Genomic DNA, 16,873 nt, shown 5'->3' with positions numbered 1-16,873 from the left:
CCCGTGCTCAGGCCGCCTGCCCGCGGGGAGGTGCTGAGCGGCGGCAGCGGTTACCTCCCGCCTCCCCTCTCACCCCCGGAACCATCGCCCCGTGCGCGCAGGGCCGCAGGCAGTCGTTGAGCGCAGAGAACAGTTATGGCTGACCCGTTACATCGCGGTAGAAACCCAACCCAGTCCCTCCAGCCTCTCTCTGCTGCACGTTAGTAGTTCAGACTGATTTGTTTTAGGAACAAAATGGAGGTGCTCCGCAGCGTCGTTTCATTGGACGTGCGCTGTAACGCGACCTGCCTCTCCGCAGACACTCAGGGGTGCTCTGGAGCACGAGGTACCTCAAGCAGAAAAGCTCCGCTCGGTACCATGTAGCAAACAGGAACAGCACTTGGGACAATCATTTTTCATCTGAGGAAGGAAAACCCCAACCATGCGAAGGTTTTTCTTTCAGAGCGCAGCAAGGATTTGTTAATGAAACAAACCGAGAGGAAGTGGCACCTGAAATAATTTATATCCACAGCCAGTTAGAGGTGTTTCAGGTCCAACATTGCTCTCCTTGGTGGCAAACCAGCACAAGGGAACGTGAAATGCTATCGAATCACAACCCTGTTACAATGCCTTGAAGACAGTGGAAAGTTTGCTGTTTGCTCCCTCGCAGCACTGCCCAGCCCCTTGTCCTATACACCACCCCTGTAAAAGCCCTGTCCCTAGCAATTACTCAGACCTCTTCCCTGCACTAACCTTCCCTCTAATTGCAGAGCTCATCTTAAGACCTGCACTGTTCTTGGTCAGAAACACTTACATGCCTGACTCAGTAAATGAGGACGGTCTGCACAAGCAATTTAACAGCACTGAGTCACCCTTAAAGCCCATTCATCAACAGTAGTACTTCCAAGATGCTTTTTTTCCCTTTGCTTCTTCAAGAAAACAGGGAAATTAAATGCAGAAATGACTGCTAATTTCTTGACATACATACCGCATTAATCTTAGATTTGCCTTTAACTTACACATCCTATTTAAAATGAACGCTGGCATGGTCTTTACATGTTTCCTGTATCTCCATATTCAGAATTTTGTTATCATTGGCTGTTCCTTATAGGCTTCAAGACTTCCTCCAGTCTTTATAAGCACCATAGGAAAGTAATCGCAAACCCAGGAAAAAAAAAAAAAAAAAGATTTAATTTTCAATCAAAGAGGTTTCAGTAACAAAAATGTTTGAAGTTTATGTCTTTGTTTTGATTTTTTTTTTTTTTCAACTCATAATGATCCTGTTTTGTAACAAGAATAGCAACTAAGTTTAGATCAAGGGTGTTAAGTTAACTTTGTAATCACAACTGATAGCAGGATGAGAAAAACGGTAATGTGATATTATTGGTTGAAACCTTGAAATTATTCTACAATGTAGCACCCTTGTCTGTACCATCTCCCCACCTCTCACCCACCCAGCCTTGGCCCTGGTCCCATTTCCAGTCGTCTTGAGCTCTCCAGGACACATACACGTATGTTGCATTTCCTCTGGAATTCGGGAGCAAATTCAAAGAAATCAGTGGAGTTAACGCTTGTGTAATGACAGCACAAGATGACCTTTCCCATCCTCTGCTATTCTTCACCCGGATCCTTCCCCGATTTGTAGGAATTACATTGCTACATCTGTTATCTGGCCAGCAGAGGGAAGCAGAAAGATATTTTAAAACCATGCTGGTTTCCCAGACTGCACTCTGCCGGGTTTCTTTTCAAGTTCAGCCAACGCTCACAGGTGCCAAGGGCCTCCTGGGCTTTCTGCATCGAGCTTTCAAGCTACTTCCTCAGCTGGTGGAAAGAGGATGCCCGTGGCCCCTGCTGACAGTCTCCTGTTGTCTGGTGACTACGTGGTAACCCCAGAACTCTGAAAATTAAGTATATTAAGAATTTCTGAAACTCTGTGTACCGAGTATGTAAAGTAGGTAAATTAAGGAAGTATTTGGCATCTTCCCTCTTTCTTCTCCTTCCTTTGATCTCTTCCTCCTTGCTTGTCTCTCCCATCTCAGTGATATCAGGAGTGTATTATCTCAGCACTGAATAACAGCAATCAAGGACGTAAAGGACAAAAGATGAGGGAAAATGATCAAGGTAGAGAAGTTGCTTAAATACCTTCTGTAGGCGCCATCAGTCTGTCTGGTCAGCTTCCAGGAGTTCCAGATGACCTGATGCTAAATTCTGACTAAAAGAGAAGAGGCAGAGTCTTAAGGTAGCTTCACAAAGCACTCCCTTCCCTTTGAGAATTTCCTGCTTGAAGGGCAGAGCGGGCAGGGAGCCAAACCACAAGCTACACAAGGGCTTGGCTGATTCTTTCTTAAGCTTTATCCCTAGAAAAAAAAGTGACTGCACCAGGTAGGGGAGGGGAAGCATTAGATCCATTAACACTAGACCGTTTGGGGGCTGCTGACTTAGTTTCCTCCACCAAAAGCACTTGACTGTGTCCTCTTCAGTACAAGCCATTTTGGAGCACATTCCTTTAGCAAAGTAGTCAGGGATAAATGCCAGTACATGAAGTTTACCCACTTGTAATTTAGGCGATCTAAAGAGCTTATTTGCTTCTTACTACCTGACCTAGAATACCTAACAGGTGAGTTGACCCACTTTTGTAACTCTGCCAGTTTACCACTGTCTTCACACATCCCTATGGGAACCAGAACACTGGAGTCTGTACGATATTTCTGATGGACTTACCTCCCAGCTCTGAGCCCCCTCGTGTTACCAGAATATGGTTCAAAGCATTCAAAGGGCACAGAGGTGTGCAGTCACTTCAGTAGGTCTCACAGTTCCAAGGGTGTGTAGCTGTCTAATCTCCAATTACTTTCAACAACACTGAGGTGATGATGGGCATGCCAAACCCAGAGCTGGATGCACTGGATGGGAGAAGGGCTCTGTAGCTGTTTCCCTGACACGTGCTATCCTGGAAGGTGCTAATCAAGAACGTGCTGCCCAAGGAGTAACTCCCCTTTATGGGGCAGGGCTGAGCATGGGACTGCATCCAAGCCCCAGCAGGCTGGTCAGCAGGAGCGGCCAAGCCTGGGCAACACCAGGGAATGGAGCTTGCAGATGCAGTTTTTTATCAACTGCTTTGGAAAAATGCTGCAATTTTAATAGCCAGTTCTAGCAAATTGGACCAATCTTGCTTTCCTCAGCACAACCCTCTTGTCCATGGAGCACAGTGTGGAGAACCTCAAGCACGTGGCAGGGGCCACGTGGAGGTGGAAGCTGAAGACCAGCGTAGTGCAGTGTCTGTTCTGCTTCTAGTTCTGGGAGTTGATATAAATTATCTAGCTCAGGATCCCTGCCTGCCCCATGTGGACGAGCCCTCAGACCACATCTTCAGAAATCTCCTGTAAGTTTGACCTCCCAGGAGTATCACACTGGGGCTAAACTGAAACGTGGTGTAAGTCAGAGCAGCTCTGCTGAAATTCCCAGAGTTGCAACAGCTGTCTCAGCTTTTGGTTTGTCCCGAAGCATTTTGTACAAAGAAAAATATGTGGAAAAGATTTTTTTGTGACCATCTGCTTTATAACCCCGTGGCATTTTCATGAGGAAGGATTATTGTGTGCAGATAATGAGAACTGGAGACCTGAGATCCAATTCCTTGTGGTGCTCTTCCAGTTTTAATGGAAGTGACACATATTTGGGGTTTATTATTTTTAGCACTGTAGTAGCACTATTACACTTGTCCATGCATGTAGCAAGAAACAGCTCAGCTGCAGTGGAAAAACAGACTGGTGAAGTGATTTGCCCATGATCTCACTATAAATCAACAGCATCTTCTCCAGCAGAAAACGCTGCCTGCGCACTCCCTTCTATTCTTCCCTTTGGTCTACTCTTTTGCAAGACCAAACAGAGCAAGAGCTTCCACTCTCCTTGCTGACACTTCAGCTTCTTAAGGGCGAAAGAATCATTCCAGGGTTGCTGCTGCTGTATGGCCATCACCACAGGTCCTGTCTGGATGGTGTTTTTTAATCAATCATATACTTATCCTACGCAGGTTTCCATTTCCCCACTTTTAACCTTGCATCTTTCCTGCTCCTTGATCCTGCAAAAACTTCTACACACTCAAATCTCTTCATTCAGCCTCGTGTCTTTGCATGAGTGGATTAATGCCCAGATTACTTAATTTTCTCCTCCTGACATTGCCTTGTTCTTCAGTCTCATGCATCCTTTCCTCTTTCCCTTGTTGTTATGCACATGATACTGGGGGGGGCATCTGATCGCTGTCAGAATCCAACTCTGAAGTCAGAACAGGAACTAAGTCACTTCCAGTTACTTCCAGAATATTTTCCATTGCTAAGTGGCAGACTAGACAGTTAATCAAATTCACATAATGGTACGATGTCCTTAAAAATCAGGAACTTCAGCTCTTTCCATCCTACACGCTGGAATAATTTCACATTTATGTTAGTACAAAGCTATTTCTTTCATCTTGTGTGGTCCCAGACTTTACAAGTCCCACTTTTTTTTTTTTTTTTTTTTTCTGGGATTGGCAGAAGTAGGACATGCTACCAAGGGCATTTGGCACTTCGTGGGGCCTCATCTGAAAAGCTGGAGGTATCATGTATGACACAGGCAGGTTTTGATTTATTTGGCTCTATAAATAGAATTCTGCCCAGTCCTTTTTTGAAAGGCCCAGAAAGAGAACAGAGTCAAGAAAGGTGTGGTGACAGCAAATCATGCATTCTGCCCACATGCTGAATTAATTAGGTCCAACTCAGACGTTACAGGTGAGATTTTAGATTTGCTCTGGCTCCCAGTCTATACAAATTGCCATGTAGACAGTAGAGAAATTTGATCCTCCTCATTCTCAGAAATACTCAGTTTTTTATGCAACAGGAGACTTGCATTAAAAGATTATAACTTTAAAACAATGAAGATGTCTACCTCAATGCACAATTACAATTAAAGCATAAAATTCGGAGCTGCAAGTGATGACTTGGAAAATCATACAGGAAATACAACAATACCATCATTTATGCTGCTGGGAGACCTTCAGCTGGAATGTTATGCTTAGTTTTGAGCACCCTAACTCTTAAAAAAAGGCTACAGCAGAAATAGACTCAATTTAGAAAGAAGAGATATGATCATTAGAGTCCCAGTAAAGACTGAAAACACTGGAGAGGTTTAATTTAGAAAGAAGACAAATAAGATGGCTTGACATGTATGCAAGATAAATAAGAAAAATGAAATAGTGAGCTTCTCCCATATCATATAAAACAGAAGGATATCAGCATAAACTTAAAACCTAATAAATTTAAACTTGAAAGTAGGAAGTAGTTGTACAAACAACGTTCATTCTCCATTTGTAAGCTGGGATGATAATTTACCGTGAAAGCTGTTTGGAGTAACAGATATACAAATAAAAATAATAACTAGTTAATTTTTCGAACTCACAGCCATGAAGGCCAATTGTAAGCAAGGTTTTAAAGCTGTTTAGATATGTATGTTTTCAGCCCAAACAAGATTTTAGCAAGGGAATCTCTAGCATGTCCCAACAACCCATTGCTGGGAAGACTGAGGGAATCCCCACTCCAGCACCCGATCAATACTGTGTAAGTAGATTTGCAGAGGAGGACAAGGATCGGGGGGGGGTGTGTCACAGCTAAGGTATAATGTTTATGAAGAGATGTTTGATATTCCAGAAAACACTGGAACTAGAGGTCTGTGCCGCCGTGGGCAGTTTGGTAGCAATATCTAAAAGAATTTCCACATGATCTGCTGCCCGGCTCCGACCGTGTCACAGAGGAACCCCAAGCTGTCGTGGACCTTGAGCACACATTGGGCAGAAACTCCACAATACCTTGGGAAGAACAACACACCCCTGACCCTGGGACAGCAGCAACCCCTGTCCTTGCCACATCACTGGCTTTGGTACTGAAAGACCCAGTAGCATGAGTTTGATCCCAGAAATCCAACCTGCGTTGGTTGGTTATAGGGAGCTTCTGCCAAAAAGCTCAAGGCAGGTGAATGTTACGTCTTTAACAGGTGCTGGGTTTTGAGGTTCAGCCTCAGAGCTGGGGATCAGCTCTGCGTACGTACAAGTGATGTAATTGCCTGTGCCCTTCCACTTGCCGTGGAGCTGTGCCAGTTTGTATCAGCTGAGGACCTAGCCTTCAGGTTCAGTTCCTCAACCTCCTGCTGATTCACCCTTGTGTAAGTCACTTAACTGTTCTGTGCCTGATGCTCCCCACCCATGCCACGGTGACCAGGCTTCGCTGGCGTGTTGTAAGCTTTAGTCCACGGGAATTTAAATGTTTTGAGAGATGGAAGATATTAACAAAACACAAAGTGTTATTAACAATTATCAGATAATTTATAATAACATACGCACTGCTAATGGAGTTTTCTGTCCTTTCAATGGTGTCTTGCTGTAGCTGTGATTACTTTTGGATTGGTTTGTTATTCTTTAGAGAGAGTTTTTGTCTTTTTCTGCACAGCAGGTCTGCATTGCAGCCAGTTCCTGGTGAGCTGTCCCCTTTCAAACTGCACTTTAATGCAGGATACATCCACCGTGCGGTGAGGCAGGGCACGTTGACTCGCTGGAATATTTGATGACTTTGCATAGCTGTTTAAGATAGAACGAAGACGACACAATTTAATGAGCTTAATAAGCTGCCACTCATCAGCTGAGACATCTTAACTGGATGCATGCGTGTTCTTGAAGCAATTCATGCTTTTAGAGTAATTTGATACAGTTTAAACCTCAGCAAAGGTGTTTTAAACAAACATGTCTTACCTCACAGTTTGGGTGTGCAAAGAGCACACATACAGAGTTACTGAGACTCGGCTGACATGGGGCAATCATGTTTGCTCACACAACCCATACACTAAGACTGTGAACTCTCTTACAATGACTCACTCCAACTGAGTATCTGCCCCAGCATGTTCTAAGTTGATTAAACTTGTTTGCAGGCCATAATTATTTTCTATATCATACTATAATGGATTCGCATCATATTATTTTTAACATTGTAAGAATTTGCTTCTGGGAACGGCCTTCTTGAATTAATCACTGACTCATGATTTACTGTAGGAGATAATATCTAACCTACAAGAAGCAGAACAGGAAACTATCTATTTAAAAGATGGCAGTGTTTGATAATTTATGACTATAGACAAAGAGACATCTAGAAGAAAAAGGCAGAGAGATCCTGCAGTCTTTACATGGTCACTGCTCTCTGGCAAAAAGGAACTTTTGTCTAGTAGCTGAAGGATCTGCTTCTGAGGCTGTGACAACGGAAAGTTGATAAATATTGGAGAAAAAAAAATGAGTGAGAAACAAGAAATCAGTGTCCCGAGCTGTCCTCAAAGCCATCTTCAGCTCTAGGACCAAACCCTGTATTAATATAAAGCCAGTTAAACATCATGACTCTTGTAGGCATTTCACCAGCTTACTATAGGAAACACAAGGGGAAAAAAACAAACAAACAAACAAACAAACAAACAAAAACCAGGGAAAAAGCATCAGTCTTTTTGTGTTCGAATTTTTAATGCAGGTGTCTTCTTGCTACCTCCCCATTCTTGTGCTTGAACTGGACTGTTCCACTTAAATCATTGAATTAGCCTTGACCATTAGATGTTTTCTCTATAGCCCAATTAGAAAAAAGTCAAATAATCCATCAGCCAACAGTAAAAGGCTTTAAATCTCAGAGCATGTTCAAGGAGTTAAGGCTTCATGCTGGGAATCTGAAGAATCTTTCCTTTGTCCCACTTCACCAGTGATCTATTCGTGATTCTGGGTACCTCGTACAACCTTTGACCCCATCGTTTTTTTGACTGTAAGGAGAGCAATTCTCACTCTGAGTGTGAAGCTTAGGAGCTGTGGATGAACTGTGTTTCTATGTACGTTTTCAGGGCAGTGACTGCAGCAGGTAGCTGAGTGCTCCAGAGGAGCAGTGTGACCTTCTCCCCCAGGGACTTCTGGCACCTCTGTCCAAGTTAATTAGCTCGGGGACCGCTGGCAGCGTAAAAACAGTGCTGCACTGAGCTTTGGTGCAAGCTGCAGGAGGGCACAAACACTCCAGCACTTACCTGCAGGCTTGAACGAACCGAAATACAGATTCTTCAAGTCATCCTTAGCTCAAAGACATCAGCCCACCCCGCAGTCCCAGCAGCGACAGCCACCGGGACATCTTTTCTCCGTAGTGCCTTCCGGATGCGTCTTGGCAGCACCACCTCAAATTCTGTGCTCAGTTGGTGACTTAAACAAAACCAGACACTTAAGAGCTGACATCAGAGGAGTCTGGAGACGGCAGTTAAACACACAAACCCACATTTTCTGCAAGAGTTTCAGGTCCTCAGCGTCTGTGGAAATGCAACCTCTACATGCTGGGCAGTCACAAAGAGACCTACCGACAACTGGTGAGCACTCACGGATTTTGGGGCTAATACTGCCTACAGCTGTATCATTAGAATCACTCACACTGGAGACAACTGGATTTTAAATGTGGGTTTTCCTTTGTTGGTAATTACCCACAGGTAAAGTCAATTCAAAGGCATCCACAAGCCCTTTTTCCTTTTCTGAAACAGACCTCTAATGGATTTCTGCAAGCAGAGCAACAACATTTCTGGCCAGACAGTGTTTATGTCCAAAACCACAAAAGGATTAAATTTGGAAAAATTTGGAAAATGGCCTTTTCCATGTACATGAGCCTTGAGCTGGAAGGAAAGATGTTGCTGGTGATTTTGGTTCTGATCCTCCAGGGTGCAGATCACCGTCACACACAAATTCAGGTCACTCAGAGCTTCTTAAGGCAGGACACCAGTGAGCCTCCCTTCCAAGAGTAAGTCCCTTTGAACGTCTGCTGAGACAACCACCCAGAAACCATCCCAACAGTTCTGAGTAGCCGTAAGGAATCACTAGAACACCCCAACAACTCGGTGGAGATGCCGGAGGCTTCAGGAGAAGCCACATTAGTGCATAATGTACCAAGCTCCACAGTACTCCAGCTGCAAAAGAAGTCTACTCCTGGCCCATTGCCTGGTGAGCTTCGAGACCTGGAGTGCGAGGGCACGTAGCTTTGTACCTTATTTTACAAGTTATACCATGTGTGAGTTCTCCTCCTGTTTGTTTGGTTCTTTAAGATGGCTAACATCTCCGTTCCTGTGCTCAGGATGAAGGTTAGTATTGCCTTATCAGTGTCCCTCGAAATAAGCTCTGCCCAGGACAGCACTTTTTAAATCCAGAAGCGATTTCCCCACACAGTCCTGTCATACCGGTTCTTTTTCCTTGTATTACATTCACTGACTGATGCACTCTCCTTCCTCAGAGTCACTGTTGCAGCCTTGTTTGGTATTTACATCCCTTTCCTGTTTGTCTTGTAGGTCACTACAACATCAACGATTCCCTCCTCAAGGTGTCTCCCAAGGGTATAACATCTTCCTTCCAGTCAAAGACCTCCTGCCTAACAAGGATGTACAGATTTATTCCAGAGCCTGCAACCTACCAGCCACATAAACCTACCAAGGAAGCAAAGAAAACTCCTTTCAGGTAAGTCCAGCCTGGAAAACATGACACTTTGATGGGACAAATGACAATATGTCAGACAGTGATCTACCACCTGGTCCAATGGGGCCAGTTATTGCCACAGGTTTAGAGGAACTGGCCCAGAGGTGGAAGTGTTACAGTGTGCTGCCTTGAAGGGGAGTGTGGGTTGATAACACCCTGCAGCAGTGTATCAGAGGTACCTTTATCAGATGATCTCTCAGACATTTACAAACAGTAATTAAATACTGCACCACCCTTATGATGTAGGGGTAATTTCTTATCCCCATTGTACAGAGCAAGAAGCCAGAGCACACATGACCTGGAAAATAAATCCTTCAAATCCCAGGCAGAGGTTTTAAGCGTTAGGCTGTGTTCCTTTTGTGTTGCCAGTGCCTAAACTCACCCCCAGAGGAACACACTGGGCATAAAGAGTCAAATCTGGGAACCACAGGGCAGGAATGGGAAGGGATCACAGAATCACAGGGTGGTTTAGTTGGAAGGAACCTTAAAGATGGCCTAGTCCAACTCCCCCTGCCCTGGGCAGGGACACCTCCCACTAGCCCAGGTTGCCCAAAGCCCCATCCAACCTGGCCTTGAACCCTTCCAGGGAGGGGGCAGCCACAGCGTCTCCGGGCAGCCTGTGCCAGGGCCTCACCACCCCACAGGGAAGAATTTCTTCCCTAGATCTAATCTAAATCTGACCTCTGTCAGGTTAAAACCATCACCCCTAGTCCTATCCCTACCCCCTCTGATCAAGAGTCCCACCCCCCGTTCCTGCAGCCCCTTTCAGCCCTGGGAGGCCCCTCTAAGGTCTCCCCTGAGCTTCTCTTCTCCAGCTGAACCCCCCAACTCTCTCAGCCTGTCCTCACAGGGGGTGCTCCAACCCCCCAACCATCCTCATGGCCTCCTCTGGCCCTGCTCGTGGCTGTACATCATCTCAAGGAGCCTGATGGGTAAAACATGGGCATTTCCTCAGCCCCTGCTAAAGCTGGGAATTAGAGCTGGAGAGAGGCCTGTAAAAGTCTCAAGTAATTCCTTCAAGCGAGAGCCACCATTCCCTTGTACTCCATCCTACCACTTGGTTCAAAGAGACTAAAAGGCATGAAAGGAAACTCCCTTCTCCCAAGCCCTCCTCCCCCTTGGTATCCTTATAAAACAAATAAATCTGTCTATCAGTAAATTGTTCAAGTAAATTTATTGTCACCATGCAGTGACATTGCCTGGCCTAAGATTAAGATCAACAATAAATTCCTGACCATGGAAAAGAATGAGAACATGAGAAAGCCCACGGCTCTCCTTACCCAACAGATGTATCTTTACTACATCTCTCAACAGTTCTATCTTGTAACAGGGGTTTTGTAAAAAAGAGTGGGAAGCTGTAGGCAGGGAGGGAAGCAATGCCAAGTGGCATTTGATAAGGACAGAGGGCTAGAGGAAAGGGCGAATTAAATAGGAGGAGAGAAGGTCGCCAGTCTGTGTTATCACAAAACACAAAAACACTCCACGCCCAACCGCTGGGGTTAGAGCCTGCTCCCTCTCCTGTTTCAGTAGGTGGGAGAGGATGGGAGGAACTCCCAGCTGGAGTCATTTGGCATCACTGTCTTGGTCTCAGCGCTATCTTGCTCTGGAGCAGCTGAGCAGCCAGGTCTCTGCAGAGGCTGGACCACTGGCAAGTCTTTCTATTTTACAGTAATCAAAGCAGGCTGTCTATGGCGTTGCAATTGGGCCCTTTTTTCCCCAGATCATTTCCCAAAAACTTTGGCCTAAAAGCATCCCCCTCCTCAAGGCACTTAACAGAAACTACAGCTTTTTTTTTTTTTCCAGACATAAAACCCCATTAGGGTGGGACAAGTTCCTCAAATTTCTTTTTCTCCTCATAGGTAGAAATTCTGCTTGAGTCCCTCTGCTCCAGCAATCCCACCTGTTTGTAAAGATCCTCCTTCGCCTGGGGGAAGGTCCCACAGTGGGACCTTGTGGATGACAAAGTGTCTCCAGAGCAGAACTGCTCCTGTGCTGCGTTTCTCTCAAACACAGGGCGATGGACAGGAAGGGTTCCCTGGGCCAGGTAAAAATAAGAATTGTTCTGAAGTAATTCTCACTCTCACAGAAAACACCAGTGTGACTAAACAGCGCTATTGCCTGCACAACAGGGTAAAAAAAACGAAGCACAGAAATTAGCAGAGCTCACCCACAAAGGCACATGGACACCTGAAAACACACACCATTTCTGAAAGGCACCGAACTTGGCAGCACAGGCCGTGTAGTTCCTTTTGTGAACAGGGGACAGTAAGTGTCTAAATCCCTGTAAGATCGGAGCACAGCGTTCCCTTGACACCTTTAGATGGTCTGATGTCATCCAAAGGGCCCCACAGAAGCAACATGGCAGCAGCAGCACTAAAATCCGGGCCACCAGCTCTTTGTCTAACTTGCTGGTCTGTATTTTACAATATTATTTTTGACAGCAAGATTGAAAAAAAAACCAACAACCCATGTTTGCAATGTAAAGGCCATTAAAGCATCATGGACTGTCAGTGCATTTGACAAACAGGTTCTGTGAGTTCTGGTGCGTGTGTAAAACTATCATATCATTCGGGCTGTTGGTACAACCGACGTTTCACCTGTGATATTTTTCTATTTGCTTGGAAGAGAGGAGCACTTGCAGGGAGAGGGCGTGGGGGGAATCACCCCTTATGGTAGGAAAAGCCTCCGTGCCCCGGCTGGGGAGTGGCATCACAGAGCACCTCAGCACAGTCTCCTTGGGTTTACACCCCTCTGGCTCTCCTGCCCTCCCTGGGCTTCACCAGAGCTTTCCTGACCTAAAGATGAGTAAAACTCGAAAAGAAACACCTCCTGCAGCTTGTAGTTGGGAAACGCCCGGGGGAAACAGGAGGAGGGACCTGCCCTCAGTGAGGGTGACATGCCACCGGTCCCTGCAGGTGGGCCCCGGGGCAGCTGCCTGACTCCTGGCCACAGCTGGAGCTGTTCCTCGGGGGCCAAGGGCCAACCCCCGCAGGGAACGGGGCCGAATTTTGACCCTGGCCTTAGCGTTGATAAGAGAGGGGCAGACACAGGGACAGACCCTGCTGCGGGCTCCTTGTGTCCAGCAGCTCTTCCCGGCGTGGATCCAGAGCCCCTCGCGGGGTGGAGGCAGAGCTCAGCTCCGCCTGGGCGGATCGTGTCCTCAGTGCCCGTTGGCTAATTGTTGCCAGGCGCAAGTAACATTATTTTTTTTCAGTTAGTCAGAGTCATATTTCTCACCCTCTTTATTTCTTCTAAGATTAAGTCCTTCTGGGAGGTTACTGAAGGGCTGCAAAAGCAGACAACAGCAATACTGCGATTATTTCTAGCAGTTTGAACTCACCCAGCGGCAGATTTCGTCCCAGCCACCGATGGCGAGAGAAGGTGCTGGTGCCATGAGTCTCTCCGGAGCCCTTGCAGCAGCACAGGGGGTGATGGGCTTTTCTGGAGCCCTGTCCAGATCATGTCCCAGACTTGCCACGTACGGTGTCGACATGCCAGCTCCCGGGAGCTGCTGTGCTGACTCAGCTGGAATGGGATCCCCCGGCAGCGTAAATCGGTCCGTTCCAGTTAAAGGAACAGGGCTAGGCCAGTTTGTTCATGCTGGAGATCTGGCCCACAGTTGTTAAGGTTGGTTACCCAAATGAATTAAAGAAGGTGGGCTAAAAACATCTTCTGCAGATGGTGGAGAAATGCCCTCTTTCATTTTCATCAATCTTTTATGCCAGTTTGATTAGAAACCTGTGCAATGCAGTGCACAAAAAGGACAAGGGGGCACCATCACCGCACATCCATGGAGTCTTTGCCCCATTGCTAGAAAACCCCCCACATCGCCTTTCCACTCCAGCCTGAAAAGAGGGGAAGGAAATCCCATCAGATGAAAACTGCCAGTCCTGGGACTGGAGGTGACTCCAGCCCTTCTCCCCAGAAACACTCAATATGTGCAGAACTATTCTGTGCTACACCACAACGAGCAGAACTAGAGGGAGGCAAAATACCTCGCAGTTAAACCAGGCAGTGGGTGGCACAAAGCAGCAGCTTTATTAAAGGCTGGTGATTCAGGAGTGGATGCCTGGGCTCTTTGGAGCCGGGGTCTCGGTGTCCCCAGGAGCTCGGGGTTGTCCCTTGCACAGGACTCACAGAAATGTACAATCGAGACAACTCTTGTCATGCTGAAGCTAAACCGAAGTCTGCGCACGCCAAACGTTACACTAAACTCTAATACTACACCCAAGGACACTTCCCAGCTGAAGGTACCAGGACATTCACACAGGCTGAGGTTTTAATACCCACCACACCGATCCACAGTGACACAAACCCAAGGACCTACCCGAGGAGAGGGGTGAGAGGGAGCAGAGGGGACCCAAACTGGCTTCATTACAGCTTTCCACACTGTGAAACGGACGCAGACAGAATTTCATTTTCCTCTGTCTTTGATCCTCTCCGATACCCAACACGGCGCCAGGGCATCTGCAAACACGACGTGTGGGTGTCCTAACAAAACACAGGATGCTGTTTTGCCCTTTATAGCGATGGAGAACCACACCACACAGCGAGAGCCTCAGCTCCTTGGTTGATGATGCAAGGAATGAATAAGCATGAACAAAGACACAGAAACTGGGTGTTATTTGTAGAAGTGAAGAGCAGAGCCCTCCACCCAGCGCTGGGGATACCAGAGCTCTTGCACAACTCAGCTCACATGCTGTTAGGTTTCTCTTTTTGGTGCATCTCTGTCATTGTGGGCGCTTATTCACCGCGAGCACTCGGGGAAATGTCCCTTCATCTGCAGCAGGAAGCGGCTCCCGGCGCTGGGAGCAGCAGCACCGGGGCACTGGAGCAGGGATCCTCAGACAGGACCTCCCTGGAGCTCTGTGAAGCTCAGTAAACGCTCCTGTCCTCTGCTGGCTGCCTGATAATGATAATGGTACTCATTAGTGGTCCTTGGTACTCTGATTCGGGAGGAGATCCTTAGCTAAAGCTGATTTGAAAGCTTCCGGTTTTGTAGATGTTGAATAATTACTACAATTAATAAGTATTGCAAAAAAAACCCCCAACCTCCTCTTGGTGCTTTCATCTGATAAACTAAAGAGCAAACGTGCTGGAGCCTGACCCAAGGAGAGGTGACCCTGGCGGGGAGCCCTTCCTGGCCTGGGTAGAAATGCTGGAGAAGGGCAGCGCGGGCAAACGCCGCAGCTCTGCCGCTCCGAGGGCTGGCGCTGGCGTTCGCAGGCCACGGGGCCGCCCCCCGAGGCACGAGCGTGTGCCCGGCCGCCCTCCGCCCGCCCGCTCACACCTCACACGCCGACGGACTCGGCTCGAGTCAGCACAAACCAGTCACCGACCGTCCAGAGCGGCCGCCGCTCCCGAGGAAGCTGCTGTCTGTCAGCTCGAGCCCTTTGCAAAACACAGGCAGGTTCATACTTTCACACGACCTTTGTTCGCTCAGAGGTGAATCGCCTTCATCGCTCGTATCTTAATCTTCAAAAGGAACTGGTGGGCTCTGGGCAAAGAGTCAAGAATGCTTTCACATATTTGGGAGCTCCGCTTTACGCAACCTCTACAGCAACTCGCCTTTGCTGGAAGGGATGAACGATACTGAGCCAGTCAGCAAAACACCCACCCTCGGCAGGGTGGCAGGGGGTGGTGACTGTCTGCTCTTACGCTGGCGTGAATCAACCGGCGCTTCCCCGCATGCAGCGGAGTTACCGTGATTTAAAACCTGACAAAGTCAAGATTACACAGAACCTGAGCAGAAGGAGCAGCTGGTTCTCCGCCTGCAGCCTGCGAACAGAAAGGGTCTGGGTTAGGGAAGCCATTCGCGCCGTGCTGACACGCCAGCCAGGGCAGTTCTCACCTGGTGAAACTTTGGACGAGCTGGTAGCTGCTGTCAAATCCAGCAAAATCTGTCATTGTTCTGCTGGGAACCCAAAGTTACAACGCGAGATGATTTTTGATGTTGTAAATCAGGAGTAGCTCTACTCGTGTGACCGAGAATCAGCGCCGTGTTTACACTGGTAGGAAGTTAGCCCCAAAATCTGAGAGCAACTAACTGAGGGATGAGAGGTCACCAAGAGCCCATGATGTTGCGTGCACAGACCCCCTGCAGTTGCCTGCAGCCCCCCGAGCCGTCCTGCCCGGCTACCAGGGGTTCCCCAGGGCCCCTCCCCAGCAGCTCCCCGGGCAGAGCCTCGTCGCAGTGCGGAAACCCGAAGCGAGCGCTCAGGCTGCTCCCAGCTCCCTCCACCAGCTCCCAGCACCGATTCCTCGTATTCAGGCCCCTCTGACAGAGCAGAGGACACGGGGTGTCCCCGAACCACCTCCCCCCGTCTCTCAGGGTCCTGGGTGCTCCCTCTCCCACATCCTCTGCTCTTACACGAGCCGCAAGCGCCTGCCCATGCCATCAGGGTTCACCCTCCCCGGGCGGAGGCAGCGCTGGCGGGGAGCCCTGCGCTCCCCGAGATGAGCGGAGCCCCCACCTGACACCTCAGGGCGACCAGGGGACCTGTAGGTTTTACACCCATCGATGCTACAGGCTGGGGGAGTCCTGGTTGTGCCCGTTTTTAATTGGAGCTGAAATTCCGTGATAGCAAGGCTGTGGGCATGGCTTCACAGATCCAAGACTCAGAGACATCCAGCTGAAGAAGGAGTTTATGATGTGCAGATGAAGGAGTGCAGAGTGCTGGGAGAGATCTTCAAAGGTTGATAAGCCTTCAAACTTATCTGAGCCTCATCTTAGAGGCCCTCCTCATGGTGATAACAACACTTAAGTAATCCAAAATTCACTTGCCTAATGCGTTTCCACATTTCAAAACCCCCTTCCCAGGGGGGGTAGAGCTGCTCTCTCTTCCCCAGTCACGGGGTCCAGGTGTATCTCGCCGATACAGACAAGAACAGCAGAGGATGATGATGAGGAAAGAGGAAAATGCCTGCTTTTCACTGGTCAGAGGATTAATTAGAAAATACAGGACTCCCCTTGGTATTTTTTTTGACCTAAATGGGAAGCAGCTGCAAGCAATTTTAGCCCAGGGGTGAAGGACTAATGCCCCAGAGAGAGCAGGTGTGAGGGGTTCAAACAGGCAGCGCAGCACCTGGAAGCAGGTACGCACCTCCCCAAAAGATGGAGGCTGAGCGGCTCCTCCTGGGAGCAGAAGTAAACCAGAGCATTTCTTTTTGACTTGCTTAAAATTTCTCCAGATCTGTGTAACGTCATCCCTCCATCGAAGGGATGCGCCTGGATGCTCAGCAACCCCCACCCACCTTTGGGGGGGGAGGCAGAGGAGGAACCCAGGCGTGTGCTGCCTGCGTGGGGAGGCAGGAGCTGCAGGCAGGAGCTGCAGGCAGGAGCTCACACCCCTT

The 16,873-nt window shown here is 48.0% G+C and overlaps 1 protein-coding gene across 1 annotated transcript; it reads left to right on the top strand.

Annotated features, from left to right (window-relative positions):
* The first annotated feature begins 8,567 nt into the window (after positions 1-8,567).
* LOC113488274 (O(6)-methylguanine-induced apoptosis 2-like) lies at positions 8,568-11,650 on the top strand. Its single transcript, XM_026863354.1, has 3 exons — positions 8,568-8,654; positions 9,337-9,502; positions 11,380-11,650. The coding sequence occupies exons 1-3, from the start codon at positions 8,597-8,599 to the stop codon at positions 11,381-11,383; spliced, it is 228 nt and encodes a 75-aa protein (XP_026719155.1). The 5' UTR covers positions 8,568-8,596; the 3' UTR covers positions 11,384-11,650.
* The last annotated feature ends 5,223 nt before the right edge of the window (positions 11,651-16,873 follow it).

Source organism: Athene cunicularia (assembly GCF_003259725.1).
Source record: "Athene cunicularia isolate RWA chromosome 23 unlocalized genomic scaffold, athCun1 chr23_part1, whole genome shotgun sequence".
NCBI classification, from domain to species: Eukaryota; Metazoa; Chordata; class Aves; order Strigiformes; family Strigidae; genus Athene; species Athene cunicularia.
Note: the sequence above shows the minus strand (reverse complement) of the source record. Positions and strands in the feature narration are given on the sequence as shown.